The following is a 26,368-nucleotide window of genomic DNA, read 5'->3' as shown; positions in this document are numbered from 1 at the left end:
CCGGTCCCTGTAAGTATCTGAGTTTGCTAACACTTCCCTAGGAAGTCCCTAGAATTTTTAAAAATCCTAATATAAGCTTGTTTCATTTGATTGCCAATAAAAGTTAAATGTAAAATATATTCCAGGTAATACAAGTTAAATGAGATCTTATTTATGTAGAATGTCAAAAAGATAAACCAGGTATCAACATTATACACGGCGTTCTACGAGGCAAGTTTTCAACATTTAAAGCAAATCCAGCAGAAACATGGCTACTTCAATATAATTTAGTAGCTTGTTTTTAATTTTAAAACAACAGAAATCAACAACAACAAATCTCAGGACCCACCTCCAATAAGGCTCCAGTTTGGAAGAATTTCAAAGGCTTTTCAATGGAATAATAAAGGCTATGATAGCTACCCTTAGCCAGGTATGCTCTGACCAGACCAACAGCTATAACGAGCCACCTAAGAAAAAGAGCAATCAGAAGAAAAAAAAAAAGTAAGTAGGATTATAATAGAAAGATGTGGCAATCATAGATATTACTAAAGGTGACCTCAAGATCTGTGTCCTAGGTTTATCGATTATCACTCTCAAACGCTAAGCTGTATGTAATGCACAGAAATGTTGCACCTCCAGCAGCACCCTACGAAGAGTGCTTTTTGCAAAAGCACAGTGGCACCTCACCCATCTGGAGCTCAGCTTTTTGGCAACCTTGCCCGTTGAGAACAAGACCAAAAGGAGGGAAATAAGCTAAATTGGTCCTTGAGCAGCTAAATTAGGTGCCAGGAAGTCCAAGACAAGAGAAAAAAACTATTAAAGGAAAATTTTAAATGCCCTGTGCAGTTAAAGGGTCTGTAATAACAACAGGGTGGAGAGATGTTTTAAACTATTTTTAGAAGTATCTCATTGAACATACCCCTACCTTAAAATCTATTCTTTTAAAAGACTGCAAATGACATATGAATAAATGGTTTGTTTTTTAAAAAGAATAAAAGGTTTTTAAGCTGAGATTCCCAAAATCAATTTAGTAAAGAAAGCCAGATCAATACAAAACACAAAACAGGGAAGCACTTAGGCATATGGCTCTGAACTCTACATTTCTGTTCTACTGTCCTCCAAAATAAATTTCTCAGGCCTTGTAGTTTTTTATTTGTTAAGTTCCATAATTAAATGAGGTATATCATTATTAAGGTGTGTCTCCTTGAAGGTGCTAACAGATTTATTTATGTGTAAAATCTTAACTAAGCAGTGGGGTATGTGGTCTATGTTATTTCTAGAAACTATCATACAAATACATCGAACAAGAGTTTGTAAAAAAAAAAAAAAAGAAATGAATTCCTTAATGGTGTAACTGGTTCAGCATTTTCAGTAGCCTAGAAAAAAAGCTTACTTTACTCTCATATCCCCAACTTTTCTTTTGGTTTAAGATACCACTCCTTACCCTCCACCCCATTCTCTATGTTCATGGTTCAGGAATAAAGGCTTCTTTTCGTCTTCCCCAATGTATCTTAAAATCCCTCTTCAGTACAATGCTCTCATCAAAGCCCTTGCTAAGATGACAAGAATTTTTATATATAAATACACACATATGCACTGATGAATATTCTTTTAAAATCATTCTGTGACCATGTATGTGATAAAGAAAACGTGCATCTGTAATATGGCTTCTAAACCCAGAACTACTACTAGCAAGTTCTGTGACCTCAAGTCAAGCAAGTCACAACTTCTCTGAGCCTAGGTTTCAATACTGGCTATTTCTAATACTAGCCATAAAGCCTATGATCCTCTCAAGATGTGTTTGCGTGTGTGTGTGTGAAAAAAGCAAGGTGCTGAAATGCTAATCATTAGCATTCATATTTTTAAAATACCTATGTACACATATTTGCTTGTATCAGTATCTGAAACATAAACAAAATTATCTGCCTTCCAGGGAGGAAATCTGGATGGAAGGGAAGGTAGAGGGAAGATTTTCACTGTATGCCCGTGCATACATTTTCAATTTTGCACCTGGCCAATGTATTATCTATTTTAAAAATAAATAAAACTGGATGTTCATTATACAGTTCTTTCAACTTTTCTATATGTTTGAAAATTTTCATAATAAAATGTTAAGAATTTTTTTTACAAATTTATAAAATTTAAAAATATATAACAGTCTGATCCTGTGATCCTTGTCATCAAAAATAATGGGGTCAGAGAATTAGAGGAATCTTGGAGATCACCTAGCTCAACTCTTTAGTTTTTACAGATGAAAAAACGGATGTCTTGAGAAATAAAATGATTTATCCAAGGTCACACAGTTAGTGTCATAACTACAACTAAAAACTCGCTGCGACAAGGGATGGACTGAAATAAAGGAGAAACAAGAGGGGGTAAAATCTGTTTCCAGGGTCTATTACGCTTCTCCCCAGTAACTCTGCCTTCCATCTCTAGGGTCTTCCCCACCTCAATCCATCCTACAAAGTCTAAACTCACCTAAAGCACAGGACTGCTCATGTCACTGGGCAAAAACTTTGAACGCTGTTCCACTACCTTTCCCATTAAAGTTCATCCTGGATTTTGAAAACAGCCGCCGAAATAAATGGTCAACTCTGCAGACACAGCTCCCTCCACTCCCTTTGGGGAGAACAGCTCGCCATTCGTGACTTGCCGCCTGGGCTCTCAGCGCTGCAGGATCGCCCGGCACAACGCCCCTCAGACATGGACGTGTGGCTAGCCCATACGTCCTCCCAAGGCCCTCCGGACCAGCGCCTGGGCAGCCTCCCCCGAGCCCCCTTGGAGCACTGGAACTCCAGCTCGGTACCTGGGAACTTGCTCGACCCCCAGCAAGCACCCAGGCGGATTCAGCCTCGACTGCCCCCGGAGCCCAGGTGCCGGGGACCGGACTCCCGCCACCGGGGCTGCGCTGCGCGCGGCGGGCCAGCCGGGCCGCTCCTCCTGCCGCAGAGCCCCCTCCCCGGCCAGACTCTCTCCCCGCCTTCCCGAGCCCCAGCCTCACCCCGCGGTCATCACCACATTGTAGATGACCAGGTACGCCGTGGCCAGAGGCCCCGGGCCCTTTTTCTTTCGCGAGCCGCTGGCTTCGCCGGCCCCGGCCCGGGCCCCGCCGCCCCCATTCCCTTTCGTCGCTGCAGTCGCCGCGGCTGCCGCCATATCAAACGCCGGGAGCACGCTCTCCTCGCGCGAACACCTCCGCCCAGACTGGCCACTGCGAGCGGGGTGGTGGGAAGGACAAGGGAGAGGCGGGGCCGAGGCCGCGGGGCGGAGCCAGGGACAGCGCCCACGGCTGCCGCCATCTTGGAGGAGGGCAAAGACGCTCCCGGCCCTCCCGCCCCTCCGCTCGCCTCAGTCGCCACCGCCATCGTGGAACAGGGTAATCACCGCCGCTTTTGCGCTTCCGGTAATAACCTCCGGCGCCATCTTGGATTAGGTCAATGTTGTGTTTGGCCTTATTCGACAGGCCAGTTGTTTCTGCCGTCTGGCTGTTTCGTCGTCCCTGGTTATTCTCTCTCCTATAATTTCCGCCTCTGTGTGGGATTAATAAAATGATGCTTTCATTTTCCCTTCTCATCTTGACTTCTCGCAGTGGTCGTATCTTCACCCCTATACACGCGGTTCGAGTAACCTGCCATTTTGGGTCAGGGCAATTTACGCTGATTTCGCTTCCCATCATCCCTAGAGGCCGGCGGGAACTGCCCTTTATCTTAACTGCTAGCCGGGTTGAAGATTCTGTCTCTGAAGGTTTATTCCCTGCCTTTTGATTTTAAGTTACTTGTACAGTGGAGAACGTCAACGAGAAGTATGTCCCTTTTACTATCCGATTAAAGTTGCCCGTGTGGCCTAGGATCCAGTGTCATTCTTGAGGGCCTGGAGGATGCCCAAATGCGTCTTCCAGCCCGAAGCCGCGTGGGCTCGCCCGTCGCCGAAGCCCGTCGTCGAAGCAGGACGAGGATGAGACGATTAGGCTGCCGGCTAAGGGTGAGGTGTCGAGTGGAGCGAGAAGCTTTCCACCCACAGTATTCCAAGGTAGAGGGATGTTGGCTTATATGGAAAACATGTCTGCTTAAGGAAAGCGGGACAGCTTGGGGAACCTGCTTCAACCAGCTGACCTCACTTTCCATTCACTGCTTTGTTCTAGCGGTTTTTGGTTTGTATTAGAAGTCTCCTAACCGTCAATTTTCTCATGCCCAAATCTCTCTTTAAATTAATTACTGTACATGTGGTGGTATACGATACTTATTTATTCTTTCCAGTAAGTATTTATTTTATGGAGCATCTGCGAGATTGCACTGGGGTTCATGGCACTAAGTGAAAGACCAAGTCCTCGGTCTCCCAGACGTTATAGAGGGAGCCAGGTGAAAATAACTGTGTTAGTTGGTGAAGAGTGTTATCAGTTAGGAAGTTGTTTCAGTAATCCAGGCCGTAGCGAGTAGTGGTTTGGGCCAGAGTGGTCGCAATTGAGGTGATGAAAACTGAATTGAATTCTGGACATATTTTAGAAGTAGCGCTGATAAGATTTGTTGATATGTTAGCTGTGGAGTGTGAGGTAAAAGACATTATGAGTAGCTTGGAATAATTGAGTTGTAGAAGAAGCTATTTTGAAGGCAGAAATCTGAGATTTTATCTTTTACTTGCTGAGCTTGACGTCTATTAGACATTCAAGTGGAGAGGTTGAGTAGACAGATATAGACACTGAGGTTCCAGGAAGAAGTGTGGACTAGAGGTATAAATTTGACAGCCATCAGGGCGGTGATGGTATTTAGAGCCATGAGATATCTAAAGATTGAGAGGTAATAACTAAACGGTTGTCAGTGTCTCATCCTTACAGCCCCACCGATTGTGTAGAGATCCTGTTGCCTGGTTTTCCTGACTTCTTTAAAGTGCAAGTTGGTGTACTCACGTTGCAGACTGTGATCAGAGGGAAAAATTTTTGCAAAGGAAATAAAGAAGCGAGTCATTTTGCAGAGCAGATAATCACTATCTAAAAGATTCTTTCATTCATTTAACTGATATATTTCCCAATATAACCTGCTTAGTGGGAAAGTAGGAGGCAGGAATGCATAAAGCTCTGTCGGAAATCAATTTAAAACTCAACGTATCTTCTTACAGTCACTTAGACTCCAGTCTGTTCTCTCCAGTATAGTCACAGTGATCTTTTCCAAATACAAACTTGTTCATTTCTACTACCTTCCCCCCACTCTCTTATGACATTTAAATGGCTTTTAATGGCAATTATGGTAAAGTATAAAATATTTAATGTGACCCACAATAATGTGCGTGGTCTTAACTCCTACCTGCTTCTTCAGTCTCACGTCACACCATGCTCTCCCTAGACATACTACCTTTAGCTTAGTTCTTCCAATGAGTGATGAGCCTTTCTGCCACAGGGGCTTTGAGCCTGTTGTTCTCTCTGCCTAGAATCTCCATCCCTACCTTCCTCCTTCTGATCTAAGTTTGCCATCACTTTCCCTAAACTTCTGGAATGAGTCATTAACCTTGTCTCCACGTACTTCCTCTCATGACACAGGCCACAGTAATTTTATATTTACTCATGTGACTTCTCTCCCCAATAGACCACAAGTTTCATTAGACAGGAATAGTGGTATTTTCTTGTAGTAGTGGTTTGTTTGAGTTGTTTGTGTTTTCCCCTTCATTGCCTGACACATTGCCAGCAACATGATTCTGTCTGGATCAAGCATGATTTCTCTAGCAAAAGTAATTATTTCAAGCCTTAGGACTATCATGACACAAGCAGAGCTCATTAGAGTTCTTCTGTGAAATTGATATGAGGATGCTGGAGTGTAGTGTTCATCTTTTTGTCAGGATTATTAAAAATAAGAGGTTGCGCTCCTGGCTCCAGACAGTCACCTTCCCTTCCATGTGGGGAGAGGAGAAACCAAGCAAACACAAGGGACTCTGTGTTTTGAGGGCTTTGGGTCTTGATTCCAGTCCCTGAGGTCTGGTACTTGATGCTTTTCCTTCAATTTTGTGGGTTTTCTCGTTATTCTCCCCAGCAAGAGAGTCAATATATTTCTTTTGCTTAATCTAGCAGTCCCAGAACAACAACAACAACAAACCACAGCTCTATCCCATTTGTTCCAATAAAAGCCCTGGAAAGTAATCTCTTTAGTTTGACTCACATGCCCATCACTGAGCCAATCATTGCAACCAAAGGGGATACAATATGCTGACTGGCCAGGTCTTTGTCATATACACATAGCAGGAGGAGGGAGGCTTCACCCAAACTATATAAATTGAGTTTATACATCCCCCGCATTTGGGGGGTATAGTTCCCCCAGAAGTAATAAGGGAGTTGTTATCAGAAGAAGAGAATAGATGTTGGGCAGGTATGGTAGGCTGAAAAATGCCCCCCCTCATTGATGTCAAATATCTGTGAATGTTACCGTATTTGGAAAATACATTAAAATTAAAGATCTTAAGATGAGAAGATAATCTTGGATTATCCAGTGGGCCCTAAATGCAATCACGTATCCTTATAGAACAGACACACAGAGAAAAAGAGTCACACAGGAAGAGGAGGAGGCAGTGTGACCACGGAGGCAGTGTGACCACAGAGGCAGAGATTGGAGTGATGAACCACAAATCGAGGTATGTTGACAGCCACCAGAATCTGAAAGGTGCAAAGAATGGATTCTCCTTTAGAGCCTCCAGAGGTAGTACAGACTTGCCTTGCAATACCTTGATCTCAGACTTAGAGAATTGTGAGAGAACAAATTTGTCTTAAGCCACCCAGTTTGTGGTAATTTGTTACTGCAGCAACAGAAAACTAATACAGCAGATAAAAACAACAGATACTGAATGCATATTATATGCCTCCAAGTATCTTACTCCAAGCCGAGTATTGGGAGAATTGCTACATTCAAAGAATAATTGAGAATGTTAAGCAGGTTAGAGTGGTCTAAATAAACATTATTTCTGAGGACTACAAAGCAGTATTGTTGTGAGGAGAGAAGTCAGGAAAATCTTCTCGAAGGCATGTCTCAAACATAATCATAGGGATGTGTTATGAAAAGGTTGAAAGTCATTAAAGTGAGAGAAGATAAAAGGTAAAAAATGTAAGAGGACACAGCCATGTTGTGTCTACAGAAAGCTAACAAGGGTGAAGGGATAAAAATAAGTCTAAATAAATAGTTGGGACTTGATTGCTGGACTGAGGAATTTAAATTTGAACTAAGACATGGTAATGAATCAGGTTCTTAAATAGTTATAGGTTGAAAATATTATCCGAAAAGAAAAATCAACTCCCATTTATTAGTTTCCTATTGCTGCTGTAAAAAATTATCACAAGTTAGTGGCTTGACACATCATGGAATGTATTGTCTTAAAGTTCTGTGGATCAGAAGTCCAAAATGATTCTTTCAGGGATAAAGTCAAGGTGTTGGCAGGGCTGGTTCTTTCTGGAAGCTCCAAGGGAGAATCCATTCTTTACCTCTTCCAGCTCCTAGAAGTTGCTGGCATTCCTTGGCTACAGTCACATCTCTCCAGTCTCTCCAATCTCTGATTCTGTTGTTGGAATACCTTCTCTGATTTTGATTCTCCTGCTTCTCTCTTACAACAACTTTTGCGATTACATTGGGCCCAACCTGATGGTCAGGGATACTCTCCCCATCTTAAAATCCTTGACTTAATCTTATCTGCCAGTCCCCTTTACCTTATAAATAACAGTCTGGGGGTTAGAGCATGGACATATTTGGGGGCTATTATTCAGCCTACCACATTCCATTACCAAAAGAAAGGGAGGGAGGGAGAGAGAGAAAACCCCAAAGACTTGAAAAATGATAAACATTCTTTAAACCATTGCTGAATTTGCAGGAAAGTAAAGGGTATCTCCAAAGTGGGGATCAGAAGTGGAGTGAGGGCTTATGTTGGGCATGGTAAAGAATAGGAAATTGAAACCAGAACAGTGATCAGTTAGTAAAAGCAAAAGCCAGGATTTCTCTGAAGGTAAATGCTAATGCCAGTGCTAGGGCTGAGACTAATCAAGTGAGTTTTCTAGGGCTTTTTCTATTTGGGCACAACCCATTGATTTCAACATACGAATTTTGAGGGGGTCATAAACATTCAGACCATAGAAGTTGCCTTCCTTGACAAAAGGGATTTTGTAGGTGTGATTAAATCAGGGACCCTGAGATGAGGAGATCATCTTGGATTATCTGGGTGGGTCCTCTGTAATCATAAAAGGGAGGCGGAGGAAGAATCAGTCAGCCAGAAGGCAGTGTGACTACAGAAGAAAGTCAGAGTGAGATGCAGTGTTTTTGGCTTTGAAGATGGAGGAAGGGGCTTCCAGAATCTGGAAAACACAAGGAAGTAGGTTCTTGCCTAGAGCCTTCAGAAAGGAATGCAGCCGTGCCAACATCTTGATTTTAGCCCAGTGAGTCCTGTACTGGACTGCTGATCTACAGAACTATAAGATAATAAATTTGTATTGTTTTTTAAGCCACTAAGTTTGTGGTAATTTGTTACATCAGTAATTGAAAACTAATACAGTAATACATCTGTATCGATAGCAGCCAAAAAGCATTACTAGAGGTAAAATCTTTCATAATAAACTGTTCTGTTCACCAGGAGAACAACAATTTTAAACAGGTATGCATAATTTAAGAGGTATGGCCTCTGTGCTACTGTTCCAATTCTACGTAGAGAATTATAAAACATTATTGGATGATGTTAAGGAAGACCTAAATAAGTGGAGAGATACTGAGTTCATAGATTGGAAGACTCAATACAGTAAAGATGACAGTTCTCCCCAAATTAATTTATAAATTGCATGCAATCGCAATCAAAATTTCACCAACTAGTTTTTGTTGTTTGTTTTGATTTTTGTGGAATTTGAGAAGCAGATTGAGATTTTATATGGAAATTTTAATGGTCCAAAAATTACCAGGATATTGGGAGAACTTGCTCTACAAGGTAACTACATTTATTGTAAACTATAGTTTTACAATTAAGACAGTATAGTATTAGCATAAGGATGGCAAATAGACTGATAGAACAGGATAGAGAGTCCAGGAACAGACCCACACATATATAGTCACTTTATTTATGACAGAGATACAGCAGGGAAAAGATGAACATTCCAGTAAATGATTCTGGGAGAAGTGGATGTTCGTATGGGAAAAAAAAATTTCCTACCTCACACTATACACAAAAATCATTTCTAGACTTAAAATGTGAAAGTCAACATTTAAAGCTTTTAGAATTAGTATAGGAGAATATCTTTATGACCTCAAAGGTAAGGAAAGAATTTTAAAACAAGATATAAAAAGTACCAACTTGTAAATGAAAAGGTTGCTACTTTGACTATATTAAAGTAAAGGATTTTTGTTCATCAAAAGATAGCATAAAACAAGCAAAAAAAAAAAAAGCAAGGTACAGAGTGGGAGAGGATATTTGCCACACATGTAATTAATAAATGACTAGTCTCCACAACGTATGAAAACTCCTTCAAATCTGTAAGAGATAATTACATTGAAAACGTGGGCAAAAAATATATAAATGACCAGTAAACATATGCAAATATGTTCAACCTCTTATTAATCAGGGAAATGAAAATTATAAGCACAGTGTGATACCATTAGCCATTCTCTGGAGTGGGTAAAATGAAACTGTTTGATAACACCAGCTGTTGGTGAGGGGACTACAAGTGGCGAGTTGGCACATTCACTTTGGAAAGCAGTTTGGCATTATCTAGGAAAGTCAAAGATACACATATCCCATGACTGTTTTTCTAATGCCAGGTTGATGGCCTTAAAGATTCCCTAGGGTACATATATCAGAATATTCAAAGCAGTATTTTTCGTTATAGTCCCACACTAAATGGAACACATCTATCTACAGTAGAATAAATAAATAAATTGTATATCTTACGATGGGATACTTTACAGCGATGCAGGTGAACAAATTGCAGCTCTATTCAGTTATAGCAGAGAAATCTCAAACAATATTGAGTGAAAGAAGTAAGGCACAGAAGAATACATACAGTATGATTCATTCATCTAAAGTTAAAAATCAGGCTAAATGAAAAATTATATTGTTTAAGGGATTCATACACAGGTGGTAAAACTAAAGAAGAGCAAAGAAATTATCATCACAAAAGTCAGGATAGTGGATACTTACCCAGGATAGGTAAGATAGGTGGATAGTGGGGAGGGAGGAATTTATGACCGAGAGGGGACAAGTAGCAAGGATTCGGAGAGTGGCAGGGAGAGGAGTTCTGGGAGTAATGGAAATGCTTTATTTCTTCACCTGGGTGGTGGTTATATAGGTTTTTCCCTTAGTGATAATTCATTAAGATGTATATTTATGTTTTGGGTGCTTTTTGCTTATACTTTATATGTTAGATATACTTTATATGCTTGATATACATAAATGATATATAATGAAAAATAAAGAGGAGTCCTGATAGTAGGAAATACTGCATCAGGATGATCATGTAAGAAGCTATTGTAGTTAATCTGGGTATAATAAAGATGTTAAGGGGGGACATCCCTGGTGGTGCAGTGGTTAAGAATCCGCCTGCCAATGCAGGGGACATGGGTTCGAGCCCTGGTCCGGGAAGATCCCACATGCCGCGGAGCAACTAAGCCTGTGCACCACAACTACTGAGCCTGCGCTCTAAAGCCCGGGAGCCACAACTACTGAGCCCGCACGCCTAGAGCCCGTGCTCCGCAACCAAAGAAGCCACTGCAATGGGAAGCCCGTGCACTCCAATGAAGAGTACCCACTGCTCGCCACAGCTAGAGAAAGCCCAGGCACAGCAACGAAGACCCAACGCAGCTAAAAATAAATAAATAAATATATATTTTTAACAAAAGATGTTAAGGGGACAGCATCGCTGGCACCTCTTTTTTTTAAAAAAAAATTATTTAGTTATTTATTTACTTTGGCTGCTCTGGGTCTTAGTTGCGGCATGCGGGATCTAGGTCCCCAACTAAGGATTGAACCCAGGCCCCCTGCATTGGGAGCACGGAGTCTTACCCACTAGACCACCAGGGAAGTCCCTGGCACCTCTTTTAAAGGGAAGCTGCTGAGGCAAAACCCTGGTGACAGATAGTGGCCATGTTTTGTACCCTATTATCTTCATCCCTTTGACTACAGATAGGAATACATATACAGATGGTAAGACTATACAACCAAGCAATGAAATGTTTATCACACATTCAGGATAGTGGATACTTCTGGACTTGAGCTGGGCACCTGATCCAGGAGTTATTGATAGGGAGGCACCCCTCTTCCTCATCTTTTCATCTCCATAAAAAAAGGCAACTTCTGTACAAAAGAGGTTATGTACTAATCAGATTTCCAGCTTCCTGAACAATGGAGACCAAAACTGGTTAGTTAGAGAGGAGTGTATTGAAAGGACATTGGATAGCTCACAAAATTGATGGAAAAGCTGAAGAATAAGGTTTGGAACATCGACAGGAGCCAAGGGAAATTAGACATCTAAAAATAGAGACCAAATCAATACACAGGAAGAGTTTGGTTAGTATCTAACAACTTCTCTCATTGGCACAGCCACCATTGGGCATTGGATGCTGCCATTATTGTTTCCTCTGTCACCTCTGGAAAGATTCTAAACTGCCATTTACTTCTCTGTGTTATTCACTCCAGAGTCGAGGTTGTAGGTAGGAGCATATTGTTGGAAGCTGACATGCCCAAATTCTAGAGACAAGGCAGATGGGAAAGGGGCTATTTGCCCACACTTGAGCTTCTTTATTGGAATTACCTCCAAATAGGAAGTGTGTTTAGATACTGGGTGGCCAAAAATGAAAGACACCCATCACAGGAAATATCAGAAATAAACATATCTGGCCCCACAGGGAGGAGGAAAGAGTAATATGATTAAGATCTGTGAAATTCTTTGGGCCATGTTTTAACCGGGGGACGAGAGATTCTGCACAGTCAGGAAAGGCAGCCAGGCTGACTCTTACTTCTGCCCTGCAGTGCATCTTTTCTAGTTTCTCTGTCTGTGATTGGGAATAGGGAGTAGGGTGTAATTCTGATCAGCCCCGTGCTACTGGCCAGGCTATCTTCAATTCAGGAAGCTGAAAGTCCAGATGTCAGCAATCTCCATGGTTGGTCACGTGCCCCAAAACATACCCTTATAGGGCTCTCTCTTTTTCTTTTATTATTTTTTTATTGAAGTGTAGTTGATTTACAATGTTGTGCCAGTCTGCTGTACAGCAAAATGACTCAGTTATACACATATAGACACTCTTTTTTTATATTCTTTTCCAATTTGGTTTATCACAGGATATTTAATATAGTTCCCTGTGCTATACAGTAGGCCCTTGTTGTTTATCCATCCTGTATATAATAGTTTACATCTGCTAATCCTAAACTCCCAGTCCTTCCCCCACCCCCTTCCCCCTTGGCAACCACAAGTCTGTTCTCTGTGTCTGTGAGTCTGTTTCTGTTTTGTAGGTAGGTTCCTTTGTGCCATATTTTAGATTCCACATATAAGTGATACCATGTGGTATTTTTCTCTTTCTGACTTACTTCACTTAGTATGATAATCTCTAGTTGCATCCACGTTGCTGCAAATGGCATTATTCCGTTCTTTTTATGGCTGAGTAGTATTCCATTGTATATATGTACCACATCTTCTTTATCCATTCATCTGTCCATAGACATTTAGGTTGTTTCCATGTTTTGGCTATTGTGAATAGTGCTGCTATGAACATAGGGGTACATGTATCTTTTTGAATTATAGTTTTGTCCAGGTATATGCCCAGGAGTGGAATTGCTGGATCCTATGGTAATTCTATTTTTAGTTATCTGAGGAACCTCCACACTGTTTTCCATAGTGGCTGTACCAACTTACATTCCCACCAACAGTGTAGGAGGGTTCCCTTTTCTCCACACCCTCTCCAGCATTTGTTATTTGTAGACTTTTTAATCATGGCCATTCTGACTGGTATGAAGTGGTATCTCATTGTAGTTTTGATTTGCATTTCTCTAATAGTTAATGATGTTGAGTATCTTTTCATGTAGAGGGCTCTCTGTTAATGGCCAGATAGGAGATGGTGCTGAGGTCATTCCCCACCTTCCTGAATTGTTATAGTTTCATTATCATACAAAACCCTGCAGAAAAGGAGGGGTGAGTGATAGGATTCAAACTCTAAATTCCACTCTAAACTTCCAGTTAGCCCATAGAATGGCCAGTGATATGACTAATATGAAAAGGTTATATCACATTATTCTTTTGAGAATTTGAGCTGACACCTGAGCAGATGTGGAGAGAGGAGACGCTCTATGAGAGACTGTGAGATAGCTGCCTTAGTACTTGATGACTTTCTATGATCAGCTTCAGGCCATAGGTCTCCTTATAAATGGTTAATAAACACACCAATGAAGATAAATAACATTTATGAACAAATGATGATTAAAATGATGAGATAGATGCCCCCTTTTTTTTTCTTCTTCAGAATGTCAAAGATAAAAATAATACTGTTAGCAGGGATATAAGGACATGGGTATTCTTAAATTTTGCTACTGAATGTACAGACTGATAACACTGTCTGGAAGGCAGCTTGACAATACATAGCAAAACCTTCAAACCATGAATGTCCTTTGACCCAATAAGTACACTTCTTGGAATTTATCTTAAGGGATTTAGCTCAACTTTTTTTTTTTTTTAATTTTATTGAAGTATAGTTGATTTATAGTGTTGTGTTAATTTCTGCTGTACAGCAAAGTGATTCAGTTATATATATTCTTTTTCATATTCTTTTGCATTATGGTTTATCACAGAATATTGAATACAGTTCCCTGTACTATACAGTAGGACCTTGATTTTTTAAAAAAATTTTTTATTGGAATATAGTTGATTTACAACGTTGTGTTAGTTTCTGCCGTACAGCAAAGTAAATTTGTGATATATGTGTGTGTGTGTGTGTGTGTGTGTGTGTGTGTGTGTGTGTGTGTATCTCCACTCTTTTTTAGATTCTATTCCCATGTAGAGGACCTTGTTGTTTATCCATCCTATATATAATAGTTTGCATTTGCTAATCCCAAACTCCCAGTCTTTCCCTCCCCCACTCCCCTTCCCCTTGGCAACAAGAAGTCTGTTCTCTCTGTCTGTGAGTCTGTTTATCTTAAGAAATTTAGGGTGTGAAAAAAGATTTAGTTAGTTATAAATGCTCATCACAATGCTATTTACAGTATCAAACTGTTGTAAATAATCTAAATGTCCAGCAGTACAGACTGGTTAAATTATGATAGAGGTTTAAAATAGTATAGCATTCAGACATTAAAAATGATTTTGCAGAAACTTAATTTCAAATGATTCAGCAAAAATAAAGTGTGTGTGTGTGTGTGTGTGTGTGTAACAGAGAGCACAAGTGTGAGAGAAATTGTGAGCAAAGGGCAAATGTGGAAAATGATGTGATTGTTAAGACAAAAACTATAACAGGTCAGAAATGTCTACTCTGCCTGCAAGCTAACAAGGTGGCCTGGCCCCCACCCCACACACTCTCGTATTTTCATGTATATTTTTCTTTCAGGGCCCAGCCACAGCAAGGGGCTCCAGATTTTTGTCCCTGGAGACCATTACTGCCAATTCTTGGGGTCTTCCTCCCAAAGGACAGCCTCAAGGCATTGTTCTCTCTTTGTGACCCAGCCCAAGTTCCAGTACCCTGTGCTGAGGAAGCTGGCCTCTTTACCCAGGTCCCTCAATGAGGAAATGTTCTCTTCTTTTGAATACCATGGGGGACACACATGGTCTGGGGCCTGGTCCAGGTGGATGGAGTGTGGGGTTTCACAGGAAGAGGAGCAGGGCAGAGCTTGCTCTCAGGGTGTACTTTGTGGCTTAAGGTATGTGTGTGGGGGTTAGTCTGGGTCCAGATAGAGGGGCAGGAAGAGGATGTATGTATGTATGTGTATGTTTATATATATAAAATAAAATATACATGTTATTTATATATATATTATACTGTTACATACATACACACACACACACACACACACACACACACACACACAAATAATGAGCCCTCTGAGCCACAAAACAAAAACAGTTTATCATTTATGGCAAAAGCAGCAGCCAGAGCAACATCTTATGTTGGTTACCAAGCCCCATCCACACAGGGCAACATAGTGAGGGCCAGATGGTACACCTGCATATGCAGTGGGGTGCATTACAGGAGAGGAACCCTGTAATGGCATATTGGGGGTGGTACATTCTGATCCCCTTCAGCTCCTTATACAAATATTAGGAAACTCTGATCTTATATATGGCTGCTGGTGACCTGTCTCTCCTGCCCTCCAAAGAGAGAGAAACCTTGTCTTTGTTCTAGAATGTAAGCCAGTCTTCTCCAAGATGGGAAGGAGAGGTCTTTATCTTTACTATTCTGAACATCTCTGGGAAGAGAAACATATCTAATCCTTACCCTACTGGAATGTCTCTGTAGGGGAGGAAAAAAAAAAAAAACCCTTTATCCTCTACCCTCTTAGGTTCAGTGTCTGGGACCCTGCGAATTGAACTGATAAAAGATTAACAGGAGAAAAAGGTTTACTTCATATACATGTGGGGGGCCTCACAGAAATGAAGTGAAAACCCCAAAGAGGTGGTCAGACCCAGAGGGTTATATACCATTTTAACAAAGAGCAATAAGTTTGTGGAGAAGTGACAAGACAAAGGAACGTGGGTTTAGGTTTTTATGGGCAGTGAATTGTGGGAAGGTAAGCTTGTGGGGAAAATTAATGGAAGATAAGGGTTGTTTTTAGTAAAGTTTGTTATGTAGCTGCCATCTCTGGGCTGAGACGAGTTTAGAGTCAACTCGTGTCTGGTGATTAAGTGTTATTGTGCTCTTCCTGATATATGAGAGAGGATGGGGACACATTCACAAAGGGAAATTTATGCCCTGCTTTTAGGCAAATGGGGGAGGATAGAGAGCTTTTTCTGTATCTGCTGTTTCTCACTTGCCTTCAGCTCAAAATAGTCCTTATGCCAAAGTGGCATATTTGGGGGGTGGTACATTCTGATCCCCTTCAGCTCCTTATACAAATACTGGAATTGATTGTAAATGCTTTTGATCAGAAGACCTGAATTGTCCAGAAAAGTGAGATGTTCAGAGTGGATCATCTCCGAACAACATGGAGTGGATCATCTCCCAACAGTATTCTACTGAAGGGTTTAAGAGTGTTTATCGAACTATTCTATCAATCTTTCTCCAAGTTTGAAAAAATTTTAAATAAAAAGTTGGGGAAATAATGCAGAGATGCATTTGATATGGAAATTGTTTAGAATATATTAAGTAGAAAAGTGGACTATACATGGTGTGTACTAAGATCTTATTTTTATAACAGTTAGGTATATCTGTCTGTAGAGAGAAAAAATCTATAAGGGGATATACCAATATATTATTAGTGTTTATCTTTGGCTGAGTAAGGGCATTAGGTTTTTTGTTTTGTTTGTTTTTGCGGTACGCGGGCCTCTCACTGTTGTGGCCTCTCCCATTGCGGAGCACAGGCTCCGGACGTGCAGGCTCAGCGGCCATGGCTCACGGGCCCAACCGCTCCACGGCATGTGGGATCTTCCCGGACCTGGGCACGAACCCGTGTCCCCTGCATCGGCAGGTGGACTCTCAACCACTGTGCCACCAGGGAAGCCCTAGGTTTTTTTTTTTTTTAATGTTCTTTCTGTTTATATGTATTCTGCTTTTCTTTCCCCAATGAGTGGTTTTGTGAGTAAATTTTTTTCTTTAAGTTTATCAAAAATGAATCCCTTTATGTCTTCTAATGAGGGTAGATAGCAGTGACATGTTGGTTTTTTCTACCCCCATCTTGGATGTACTTAAATTGCCCTGCAAAGTGGGGAGGGAAGAGAGTGAAAGATAAAGAGAAGAGGAGAGAAACCTAGGAGAAGAGACAGGTCTGGGTGGATTTTTCAAATGAAATGCTGATCAATATGAATTCCCTTATTTACCTTACCTACCTTACAAAATCAGTAAATTCTTTAATATTTTTGTGTGAGTTGAATATTTTGGTGGGAAACTCAAAAGGAAGAGGAGACAACAGTAGTATTGGTTACATTTTGGGTGCTGCCTGGGATTTTCAGAGTAAAGTGCACTGCCTAGCTATATTTAGGATTAAATCATCGCCTAGAATAGTGGTTTTCAAACTCTTAAAGATTATTGAGGCCCCTAAAGAACTTTTATTTATGTGGTTTATAACTACTTTATATTATCCATATTAGAAATCAAAACTAAGAAAAATTTAAATCACAAGAATATGTAAGCTGTCAGAGTGATGACATTATCACACATAATGACACCAGAAGTAAAAGCAACAAAAGCAAAAATAAACAAATGGGACTATATCATACTAAAAATCTTCTGTTACAGCAAAGGAAACCATCAACAAAATAAAAAGGCAACCTACTGAATGGGAGAAAATATTTGCAAATCATATATCTGATAAGGAATTAATATCCAAAATATATAAAGAACTCATACAACTCTATAGCAAAAGAACAATCCAATTAAAAAATGGGGGCTTCCCTGGTGGCACAGTGGTTGAGAGTCCGCCTGCCGATGCAGGGGACACGGGTTCGTGCCCTGGTCCGGGAAGATCCCACATGCCGTGGAGCAGCTAGGCCCGTGAGCCATGGCCGCTGAGCCTGCGCGTCCGGAGCCTGTGCTCCGCAACGGGAGAGGCCACAACAGTGAGAGGCCTGCGTACCGCAAAAAAATAATAATAATAATAAAAAATGGGCAGAAGATCTGAATAGACATTTTTCTTTCCAAAGAAGACATACAGATGACCAACAGGTACCTGCAAAGATGCTCAGCATCGTTAATCATCAGGGAAATGAAAATCAAAACCACAATGAAGCATCACCTCCTGCCTGTTAGAATGACTTTATCAAAAAGACAAGAAAGAACAATTGTTGGCAAGGACGTGGAGAAAAGGGAACCCTCGGGCACTATTGGTGGAAATATAAATTGGTGCAGCCACTATGGAAAAAAGTATTGAGTTTCCTCAAAAAATTAAAAATATAACTATGTGATCATATAACTATATGATCCAGCAATTCCATTTCTGGGCATTATCTGAAGAAAATGAAAACACTAACTAGAAAAGATATATGCACCCCCATGTTCATTGCAGCATAATTTACAATAGCCACGATATGGAAACAACCTCAGTGTCCATCAACAGATAATGGATAAAGATGTTTTTATATATATATATATAAAATTTTCATAAAAAAGAATGAAATCTTGCCATTTGTGACATGGATGGACCTCGAGGGCGTTATGCTAAGTGAAATAAGTCAGACAGAGAAGGCCAAATACTGTGTGACCTCTCTTATATGTGGAATATAAAACAACAACAACAAGAACAACAAAAACCCAACCAACATCATAGATACAGAGAACACATGGATGTTCTCTTTGTTGGGATTGTTGCCCGATCCCTGTGTTTTCTGAGTTGCTACTTCTCACTCTCAGTTGTGCCTGCTGTCCACCAGTCTACAGCTTCTCTAGTCTAACTTTATTTATTTTTTCCCTCTGGTCTAACTTTAAAAGACCCCTTTTCCTGCCAGCGTTCGAGGAGAGACTGTCAGAGGGCCTGTCGGCTAAGGGAGGAGATGGAGGGGGGACAGTCAATCTAATTCCTGTTTTTTGCCTTGTTCTGTGGTAGGACTCAGCTTGCTTTTTGACGGTTTCTCCCCGAAGATGCTTGCAGTGTGGAAAAAGTTGAAACGAAATTACTTACCAATTAGTTTATCCCAAAATTTTGTCAACAACTCAAGTCTAATGTATCACCTCTCTTATTCTTTGCCCTGTGGGTTTAATGCCTTTTGTGCCTTTACTTTCATTTTAGTGAGGTTTTGGGAGGCAGGAGATAAGTTCAGGTGTCCAATCTGCCACGTATGACCACTAGCCTCAATTTAGTTTCCATAGAAACAGCTTCTCTTCCCTTTAGCACCCCATTTTTATTGATTTATATAATAATTAAATTATGTAATTACAGTTGTACAACTGGCATAAAGAAGTTTAAGAACAAATCCAATTGACTCTTGGTAAATAATACTACTCAGTGGCCATCAGTTAGTAGAACAGAAGTGTGTGGGCTCCAGTTCATTTATTTTACACAAAGAATGAAAATTGTGGTTAGGTTGGGCAAGTTGGATTAAATGGAAATTAGTTAACTGAGCTTCTACATTAAATAAATGAATATAAGACATTCATTAACAGGGTGCATTTTATTTCTATTTTATTTTTTTAACATCTTTATTGGAGTATAATTGCTTTACAATGGTGTGTTAGTTTCTGCTGTATAACAAAGTGAATCAGCTATACATATACATACATCCCCATATCTCCTCCCTGTTGTGTCTCCCTCCCACCCTCCCTATCCCACTCCTCTAGGTGGACACAAAGCACCGAGCTGATCTCCCTCATTAACAGGGTGCATTATTAAAAGTCTAAATGATTTGGCTTCTTGGACAACCAATTTAACTTTAAATGACTTTATCTGTGTTTAAAAACTCCTTGAGCAAGCAGATGCCTTTCCAGAATCAGGCTCTTTTCTGTACTTGAACGTGGGTACTATTGATGTGTTCAGACTGACTTCCTGGACTCTGGACCCTTGTCTGTCCTAACTCCTATATATCCCATCCTACTTCTGCATTGATTTCCTGGTTGGACTTTTGACCTGCAATGACCTCAATGCATCAGTGAGTTGATGCCTTACATTCCTTTTGAGGCTCCCCTTCATAGGTACATGGTTCCCTCAGTCTCTAACCTTTTAGGCTTCTTCAGAGTAAAACTGACTTGCCTTCCTGTTGGCCTTCTTCTCTGCAGGAAGTCAGGTTTCAGCTTCTGTGCTCTAAGTAAGTTACCTGCTCATCTGTTTGCTTTCCACCTTCCAAAATTCTGGTATTTTTCATCTTTCTTCTCCCATATTTGTCTTTGAGGGGTTTATAGCTTTAATAAAAAGTATTCCTTCACTCTCGGTTTAATGGGGTTCTGAAGAGAACGGTTACTGCTTGTCTTCTGGAGTTCATGTTTGGTCTTCTCTCGACTATGGTAGCTTCCCATTTTCTAAACCCTTAATCTCTTGATTCTCCAGAAAATAGGAGCATTTTGAGCTTTCTAGACAACTTAAAAAAGGTGTCTACCTAGTCTTTTCCTGGGACTGCCTAGCAGAGCCCTATTTGTTCTGTGGTTAATATACTGCCAGAAACAAGTCAATGTGAATTAGCTTTTGTAAATATGAATTAAAAATTAGAGAACTTTTGGGGATTAAAGGTTAAGTGTGTGTTTAAAGTCAAGCCAACTTTGAGAAATTTCCTCTTGATTGGAAATTAAGACTCATAAGGTCAGATGAGCTTTTCTCTTTTGACTATGAAGAAGAGAGTATTTAGAGACTGGAAGTTAAAACTTTTCCGGAGACCAAGAAGGCAGTTGTAGCATTTCCTAAACTCAGAGCAATTGTGTTTCATACAGCTGTATGTGCACTTTCAGTTACAAAGATGTTTTTCCGGAGGTGGGTGGAATTTCAATAATTCTTTCCATCTTTCATTAGTGTATAACTTTTCCACATATTTGTTTTGTTTCTACAGAAGTATTATCAGTTCCTTGCGGGTAGAGGATGTTCCTGACACATCTTAGCATCTCCGAGTGCTAGAAGGATAGAGCTGACCGTAAGGATCAGGTACTGTGCATGAGCTCTTTTGATTTTTATAACGATCTGTGAAGGAGGAAATATAATTTCTCTAATTTTATAGGTGAGGAAACTGAAGCACAAGCTACACAACTCCAGTGAGAAGCAGAGCTGGAACTGATTCCACTTGGCTGATTTCCCAGGTCAGCTAGATCCTACCCCTCATATCCTGCAGTGCTTGCTTTCAGTGAACAGGTGAGATGCTTTCTGGAGAGACAGATCTGGGACTTCATGGAGCTTACAGAATAGGCTGTATGACTGCTTGCTAATAAATGTCTGTTAAATCTGACCAGAGGCTATTGGTCATTGTAACATACCATCTGGAGCAAGACTGTGAAGAAGCCCTATAGCTTAACCTGTCTCTTAACTGTTGGAAGCTACTGATGTCTGCCCAAAAGAAGCTAATAATAATGAATTGACTTTTAGGTTAACTTGTAACCTTCTTCTTCCTTAGTTATCTCCAGCTGGAAGAAATCTAGTCCCAGAGAGTCAAATAATGATGTCTTGTGAAGAGTTCTCATGTACTTCTGTGTGGTCACTACTGGGGCTGTGATCTCTGACATGAAGCCCTCCTTGCAATGTACAAGCATTTGGAACACTGGCAAGGCCTGTGAGCTAAAATTTCAAACAACCAGCAGTTAGAAACTGACTGTTGTCTCTAAGTGCTGTAGATCTCCTGGGTATTTCCAGTTCCAATGGGAAGGGAGTTATGATCAAAGCCACTAAGGTTAAAATGACTGTAGCTATCAGGATGGCCCCTCCCCCTTCCTTTTGGTTCACTGTCGGAAATCTTGCCCCAGGGGTGCTGTCTCTTTCTCTGCTATCTCAGTTGTCCCTGTTGGATGCTCCCCTGTCTCAAGTAGCTACAAGTTCCAAAAGCACCAGAGATTTTTTGCCTAACTGGTTGCTTCATATCACAAGTAATCTGGTAATTGCTTGTGAATTGCAGGTCTCTATTTCGATTTTGTGGTGAGAAGCACAGAACTGGTACTTTTTAAATGTCTTAAAAAGTGAAAAAATATATGAACATAAATAATCAAACACAATAATGTAAGTATTGAGTCTGTGTTATCCAATATGATTGATGAAACTATAGACCATACTTTCCAGACTGATTTCATGTAAACTTTTATGTTTTAATTTCACAATTTGAAAAGTGATATGCATAGTTAAGGTAAAATTTGGAGTTTCTCTTTTCCTCCTAGTCCATCTAAAACAGTGCTGTCTAATAGAACTTTATAGAACGTTTTAATCTGTGCTGTCCAATAAGATAGCCAGCCACTAGTCACATGTGATTATTGAGCACTTAATGTGGCTAGTGCAGCTGAGGAACTGAATTTTAAATTGTATTTATTTTCATTAATTTAAATTTAAACAGTCACTGGTGAGTCATGGCTACCATATTGGTCAGAATAGATCTAGAATACAGTGATGACCTTATAACAGGATAGTCTAGGCTATGTTACAGCCACAAAGAATGCTAAAATCTTGGGGATTTATAAGAACAAAGATTTATTTCTTGCTTGTGTTATGTACTCATTTGGGATTGGCTTGGGACCTAGGTGGATAAAGTAGCCACCATCTGACATGCTGCCAGTCACTATGGAGAGTCTTGCACCAGTACTTAAATTCTCTGGACCAGAGGGGATGAACATCACTTCTGCTTCTACCTCGCTGACTGGAATTAGTCACACAGCCCCATCTCCCATCTCACACAGGGAGTCAGGAATGTGGTCCTAATCATGTGCCAGGGGGCAAAGAGCCTCAGTAATGACTGTCACAGACATTAGCTTCCTTTTCGAAATACAGAGGCATTCCCAAGGGTTAAAGAAAGTAGTATTACCTGTGTTTTCTTGAAAAGTGGAGAGTTGAGTTTCTTTAGAATTCAGTTATTCTTTAGCTCATTGATACTCAATAGCACAGATGTATTAAAAGCACAGATTTTATTAAAATGTGTAGAACTCAAACTTGATAAAAAGACTTTAAGTTAGAGCTGACAACAGTCAGCATGTCTTTTTAGTTATACATAGAAATTCATTTAATATGAAGCTCTGCGATGTAAGGAATAATCAGTGGATTGTTTTTTATATGTTTGGGAAGAGAATGGAATGGAAGGAAATTGTTTTCTTTCAGAATATAAGGTACATTTTTCACTAGCGAGGAATAAAAAGTCCTTTTCTTTAAAAATAATAATTTCCTCACTAGGAACATTTGTGGATTGTGGTTGCCTTAAAAAAGTGAAACAATTTAAATATTATCTGGACAATGGATTCTTTCCAGACTATACTGTGGAATCATAGAATCATCTAGTCTAACATTTAATAGTATGTCTTGATTCTTTCTAGAATATCTACAGTATTGTTTGAATACTCGAGGCCTGGGGGGGCCCACCATCTGATATCTGAAAACAGACTTCCTGTGAAGCAGGAGTGATGGTTTCCTGAGAACAAATGCTTCACTATCAAGACATGGAAAGATAGCACTCGGCTGCTAGTAACAAATTGCACCAAAGTTACAAATGCAGACCAAGCCTTGGTAAATATTAATGACGATGATGATTTTGTGACCTACTAAAAATGTCAGATTTTAGCATTATGAGCGTACTGTAGATACTAGAATGTAATTGAACCAAAATGATGCTCGAGAGAAATTTTGAAGTAAATGTGCAAATTAGGCTACGCAGTATAAACTAGAAGTGCCCAAGTCATTCTGTTCCTTAGTAAAGCACAACCAAGTAAGCCTTTTTTTTTTTTTTTTTGGCTGCTCTGCGAGGCATGTGGAATCTTAGTTCCCTGACCAGGTATCGAACCCATGCCCCCTGCAGTGGAAGCGTGGATTCTTAACCACTGGACCACCAGGGAAGTCTCTCCCAGCATGTAAGCCATTTATGCAGCAGAGCATTTGTTTTTAGTTTCTGACATCTGTTTGGGTCGTCTACAACTGGTGGCATGGAAGGGAAAAGAAGGCTGCAAAGACTGAACAAAGAGCATGCACTGTGGTAGCCTTTATTTAAAAATTGTGAGCTAACTACAGTTGTAGTGTTCTCATTTACCATTCTGATGGCATAATAAACTGGGAGAACATTAACACAACTTCAAGAAGGCATCAAAAAACCTGTAAACAAACATACACACCACGCATGCGCGCACATATACAGCATACATGCACACGAAGATTATAGTCTAAACACAATCAAAAGTGATGAAGAAAAGCTTTGAATGCTCTAAATCAAATTTTAAAACACTTTATTATAATAAACTGTGGCAATACTGTGGCTATATGAAAAATGTTGTAACTGCTTAAAAAGCAAAAAGAAAAATACTGGCAATTTGAAACTAGCAGCAAGAAGCAGATAAAAATAGAATGGAAGATAACATAAGACTAAGTAACATCAAAATTCTAATGTTGATACTGTGTAGGATTGCACTGAAGTAATTTAAAATTAGTTCTTAAGGAACTCGCAAAAAGTCCCTTGAAATATTAAACTGCTGCGCTTTACAAACAGTGGAAAAGAAAAAAGTATTTGGAATGTTACACACACACAGAGGAAATGTATTAGGCATATCAGTTTATGGTCTTTGTTTATGCCCTTCAAAAAGTTTTATAAAGAAAAATTTAAGTGCCAATGTAGTGAAAGAAAGTTAAAAATTCCTAAAGATGCAAGTCTGAGTGCATTTATCAGGTTAAGAATATATTTCAAGGTCGGGGGCAAGGCATGACTGATGCACATTCAAGAAGAAAAGTCTCGTGGAATCCATAAGGTAAGTAGAGTTCTCTGGAGCACGTTTAAAAATGAAGGTATATTAAACTCAGACTATCCTGAATGAGATTCCAAAGTATGTGGAGTTCTATAGCTGAAATCTATTTCATAGTGGCCAATAAATAATTAAGACTAACTTTTCAGCAAACTGTTTTTTCATACATTCAAACACAAAAATCTTTACCACACATGCAGAGCTGATATTCTAAAACAGCGCAGGTATGAACCCTGGTTTCAGAAAAACACATTAACAAGGATTTTTTTTCCATTTTTTTTCCATAGGTTCCTGTAGAAATCTTCAAAGAGGGGATAAGTTTAGATCTCCTACTGATTTTGGAAGAAAGGAGATTCTGTTTTTCCTAAGGAAGCCAGTCATCCATGAGCAGGAGACGTGTCTTCAGAATCTAAGAAGTGTAATATCCCTAATGCTTAAACTCATGGCAAGTCCAGATCCAGAAAAACTGGCTGGTAGAACAGGGGATGGAAATGAAAAGTTCAAATGTCTATAGTATACTTTGGAAATATTGTGCCTCGTAAGTTAAAATGGCTCAACTGCCTGCAGAATGAAGTGCTACAGGACTGGAGGAGACCCGGTTCTCTGGAGTAGGAGCTGGGAGAGACCCCCATCTCCAGGGACCCTCTGGGCAGGGCTGTGACCTTGTTTTTTCATGAGTGCTTTCAGTTGGAGAATTTATATGACTTTGCCCAGATAAAGCTTCCTTATGTTACTTTTTCTCTAAAATTGGTTGGTCAGGCAAGTTACTGGTGATTTCCCAAAATGAAATCTAGCTGTACTAGAATCTTAAGGTGCCAGCTAATTTAAATTAATGCCCCTCAGTAACGCTGCTGGGTATCAACCACTATTGCTGAAGAATCAACCCCCAAATGACCTAACTAAGTAATCTATCACACTAGGTGCTTCTACTGTCTTGGGTTTTTTGAGCTTTAGAGAGATAGTCTTTGTAATATGACTTAGAAACTGCTTCTCTCTGGCTTTGTTTCATTCTTCCTCCTCTTCTTCTTCCCCTTCTCCTTCTCCTTCCTCCATGGTTTCCACAATGAGCTCTGCTGTGCAGGTGGCTTCTCCAAGACTGTTGACAGCCTTGCAAGTGTACTTGGCATCATCATCCCCGCAAACATCACTAATGATTAAAGAGCAGTTCCCATCCTCATCATAGTCTATCTGGAAGTGGCGGGACTCCCTGATTGACTGGTCATCTTTGAACCAGACGACCTCAGGGTCTGGGTATCCTGTATCATAGGGAGGGAACACAAGTTGCAGAAACTATTATTTAAAACTTATTATCAGTTCATGCAAACTCTTGAGCTACCTCTATTGATTAAGGGGGTAAAGGGAAAAAAAATTATGATGTTGGCTTTTACCATCTATTTTGATATTTACATTTGAATAGGGGCATGTATTGTAAACACTAATATCTGAAACGCCACATAAGGTATTGTACAGGCATCCCGTTCCCCAGCCATGTAAGGCTTGTACCACCTCCCACCTTAACACAGATATAGCTAACTCCCCGGAACACTGTCCCAGTTCCAACCACATGCCTGGAGCTAAATATCTTCTTGGATTAAAAGAAAACTTTTTTTAATCTTGTATAAAAGAACTTAAATAAATTTAAATAAATAAGAGTTAGAAAAAATGGGCACAAGGGATCTTTTGGGGGTGATGGAAATGTTTAAAAATTGGATTGTGGTAATGACTGCACAATTCTGTATATTTCTAAAAATAATTGAATTGTATACTTAAAATGGGTGAATTTTATGGTGTATAAATTATAATTCAAAGATGATAACAGACCTGTAAAACATAAATTAGGGGAACTGACAATACTGCTAGGAAAAAGAAAGCAGTATTTGTCTTAGTTTGATCCAAAGACAGACTCATTCGTCTCATTTTATGCATTAGTCATG

At 40.0% G+C, this 26,368-nt stretch overlaps 2 protein-coding genes and 1 long non-coding RNA gene across 17 annotated transcripts in view; 1 reads left to right on the top strand and 2 right to left on the bottom strand.

Moving 5' to 3' along the window:
- The window catches only part of HACD2 (3-hydroxyacyl-CoA dehydratase 2), a 104,336-nt gene extending 101,144 nt beyond the window's left edge, over window positions 1-3,192 (bottom strand). For all 3 annotated transcript variants that reach the window (XR_012331497.1, XR_002173851.2, XM_019922904.3), the window contains exons 1-2: window positions 2,981-3,192; window positions 329-446 (exon numbers count right to left, since the gene is read on the bottom strand). Coding sequence is in view for 1 of the 3 variants with exons in the window: in XM_019922904.3 (XP_019778463.1) it covers window positions 329-446; window positions 2,981-3,135 (273 nt within the window). In the remaining 2 variants the exon portion in view is untranslated. The remainder of the gene's footprint in view (window positions 1-328; window positions 447-2,980) is intronic.
- Window positions 3,193-24,000, top strand: LOC141278585 (uncharacterized). Of its 2 annotated transcripts, none has more exons than XR_012331504.1 (2): window positions 3,193-3,355; window positions 20,579-24,000. It is a non-coding gene; the product is annotated as an uncharacterized lncRNA (long non-coding RNA). The 2 variants fall into 2 exon arrangements; XR_012331503.1 differs by having other exon boundaries at window positions 3,193-3,382.
- MYLK (myosin light chain kinase) overlaps window positions 23,669-26,368 on the bottom strand; it is a 268,735-nt gene continuing 266,035 nt past the window's right edge. For all 12 annotated transcript variants that reach the window (XM_073804152.1, XM_073804155.1, XM_033855746.2 and 9 more), the window contains one exon: window positions 23,669-25,690. In XM_073804152.1, the coding sequence (XP_073660253.1) occupies window positions 25,440-25,690 (251 nt within the window). In that variant the 3' untranslated portion in view covers window positions 23,669-25,439. The remainder of the gene's footprint in view (window positions 25,691-26,368) is intronic.

This window comes from Tursiops truncatus, chromosome 4, assembly GCF_011762595.2.
Source record: "Tursiops truncatus isolate mTurTru1 chromosome 4, mTurTru1.mat.Y, whole genome shotgun sequence".
NCBI lineage: Eukaryota > Metazoa > Chordata > Mammalia > Artiodactyla > Delphinidae > Tursiops > Tursiops truncatus.
This window is presented reverse-complemented; position numbering and strand designations above follow the sequence as displayed.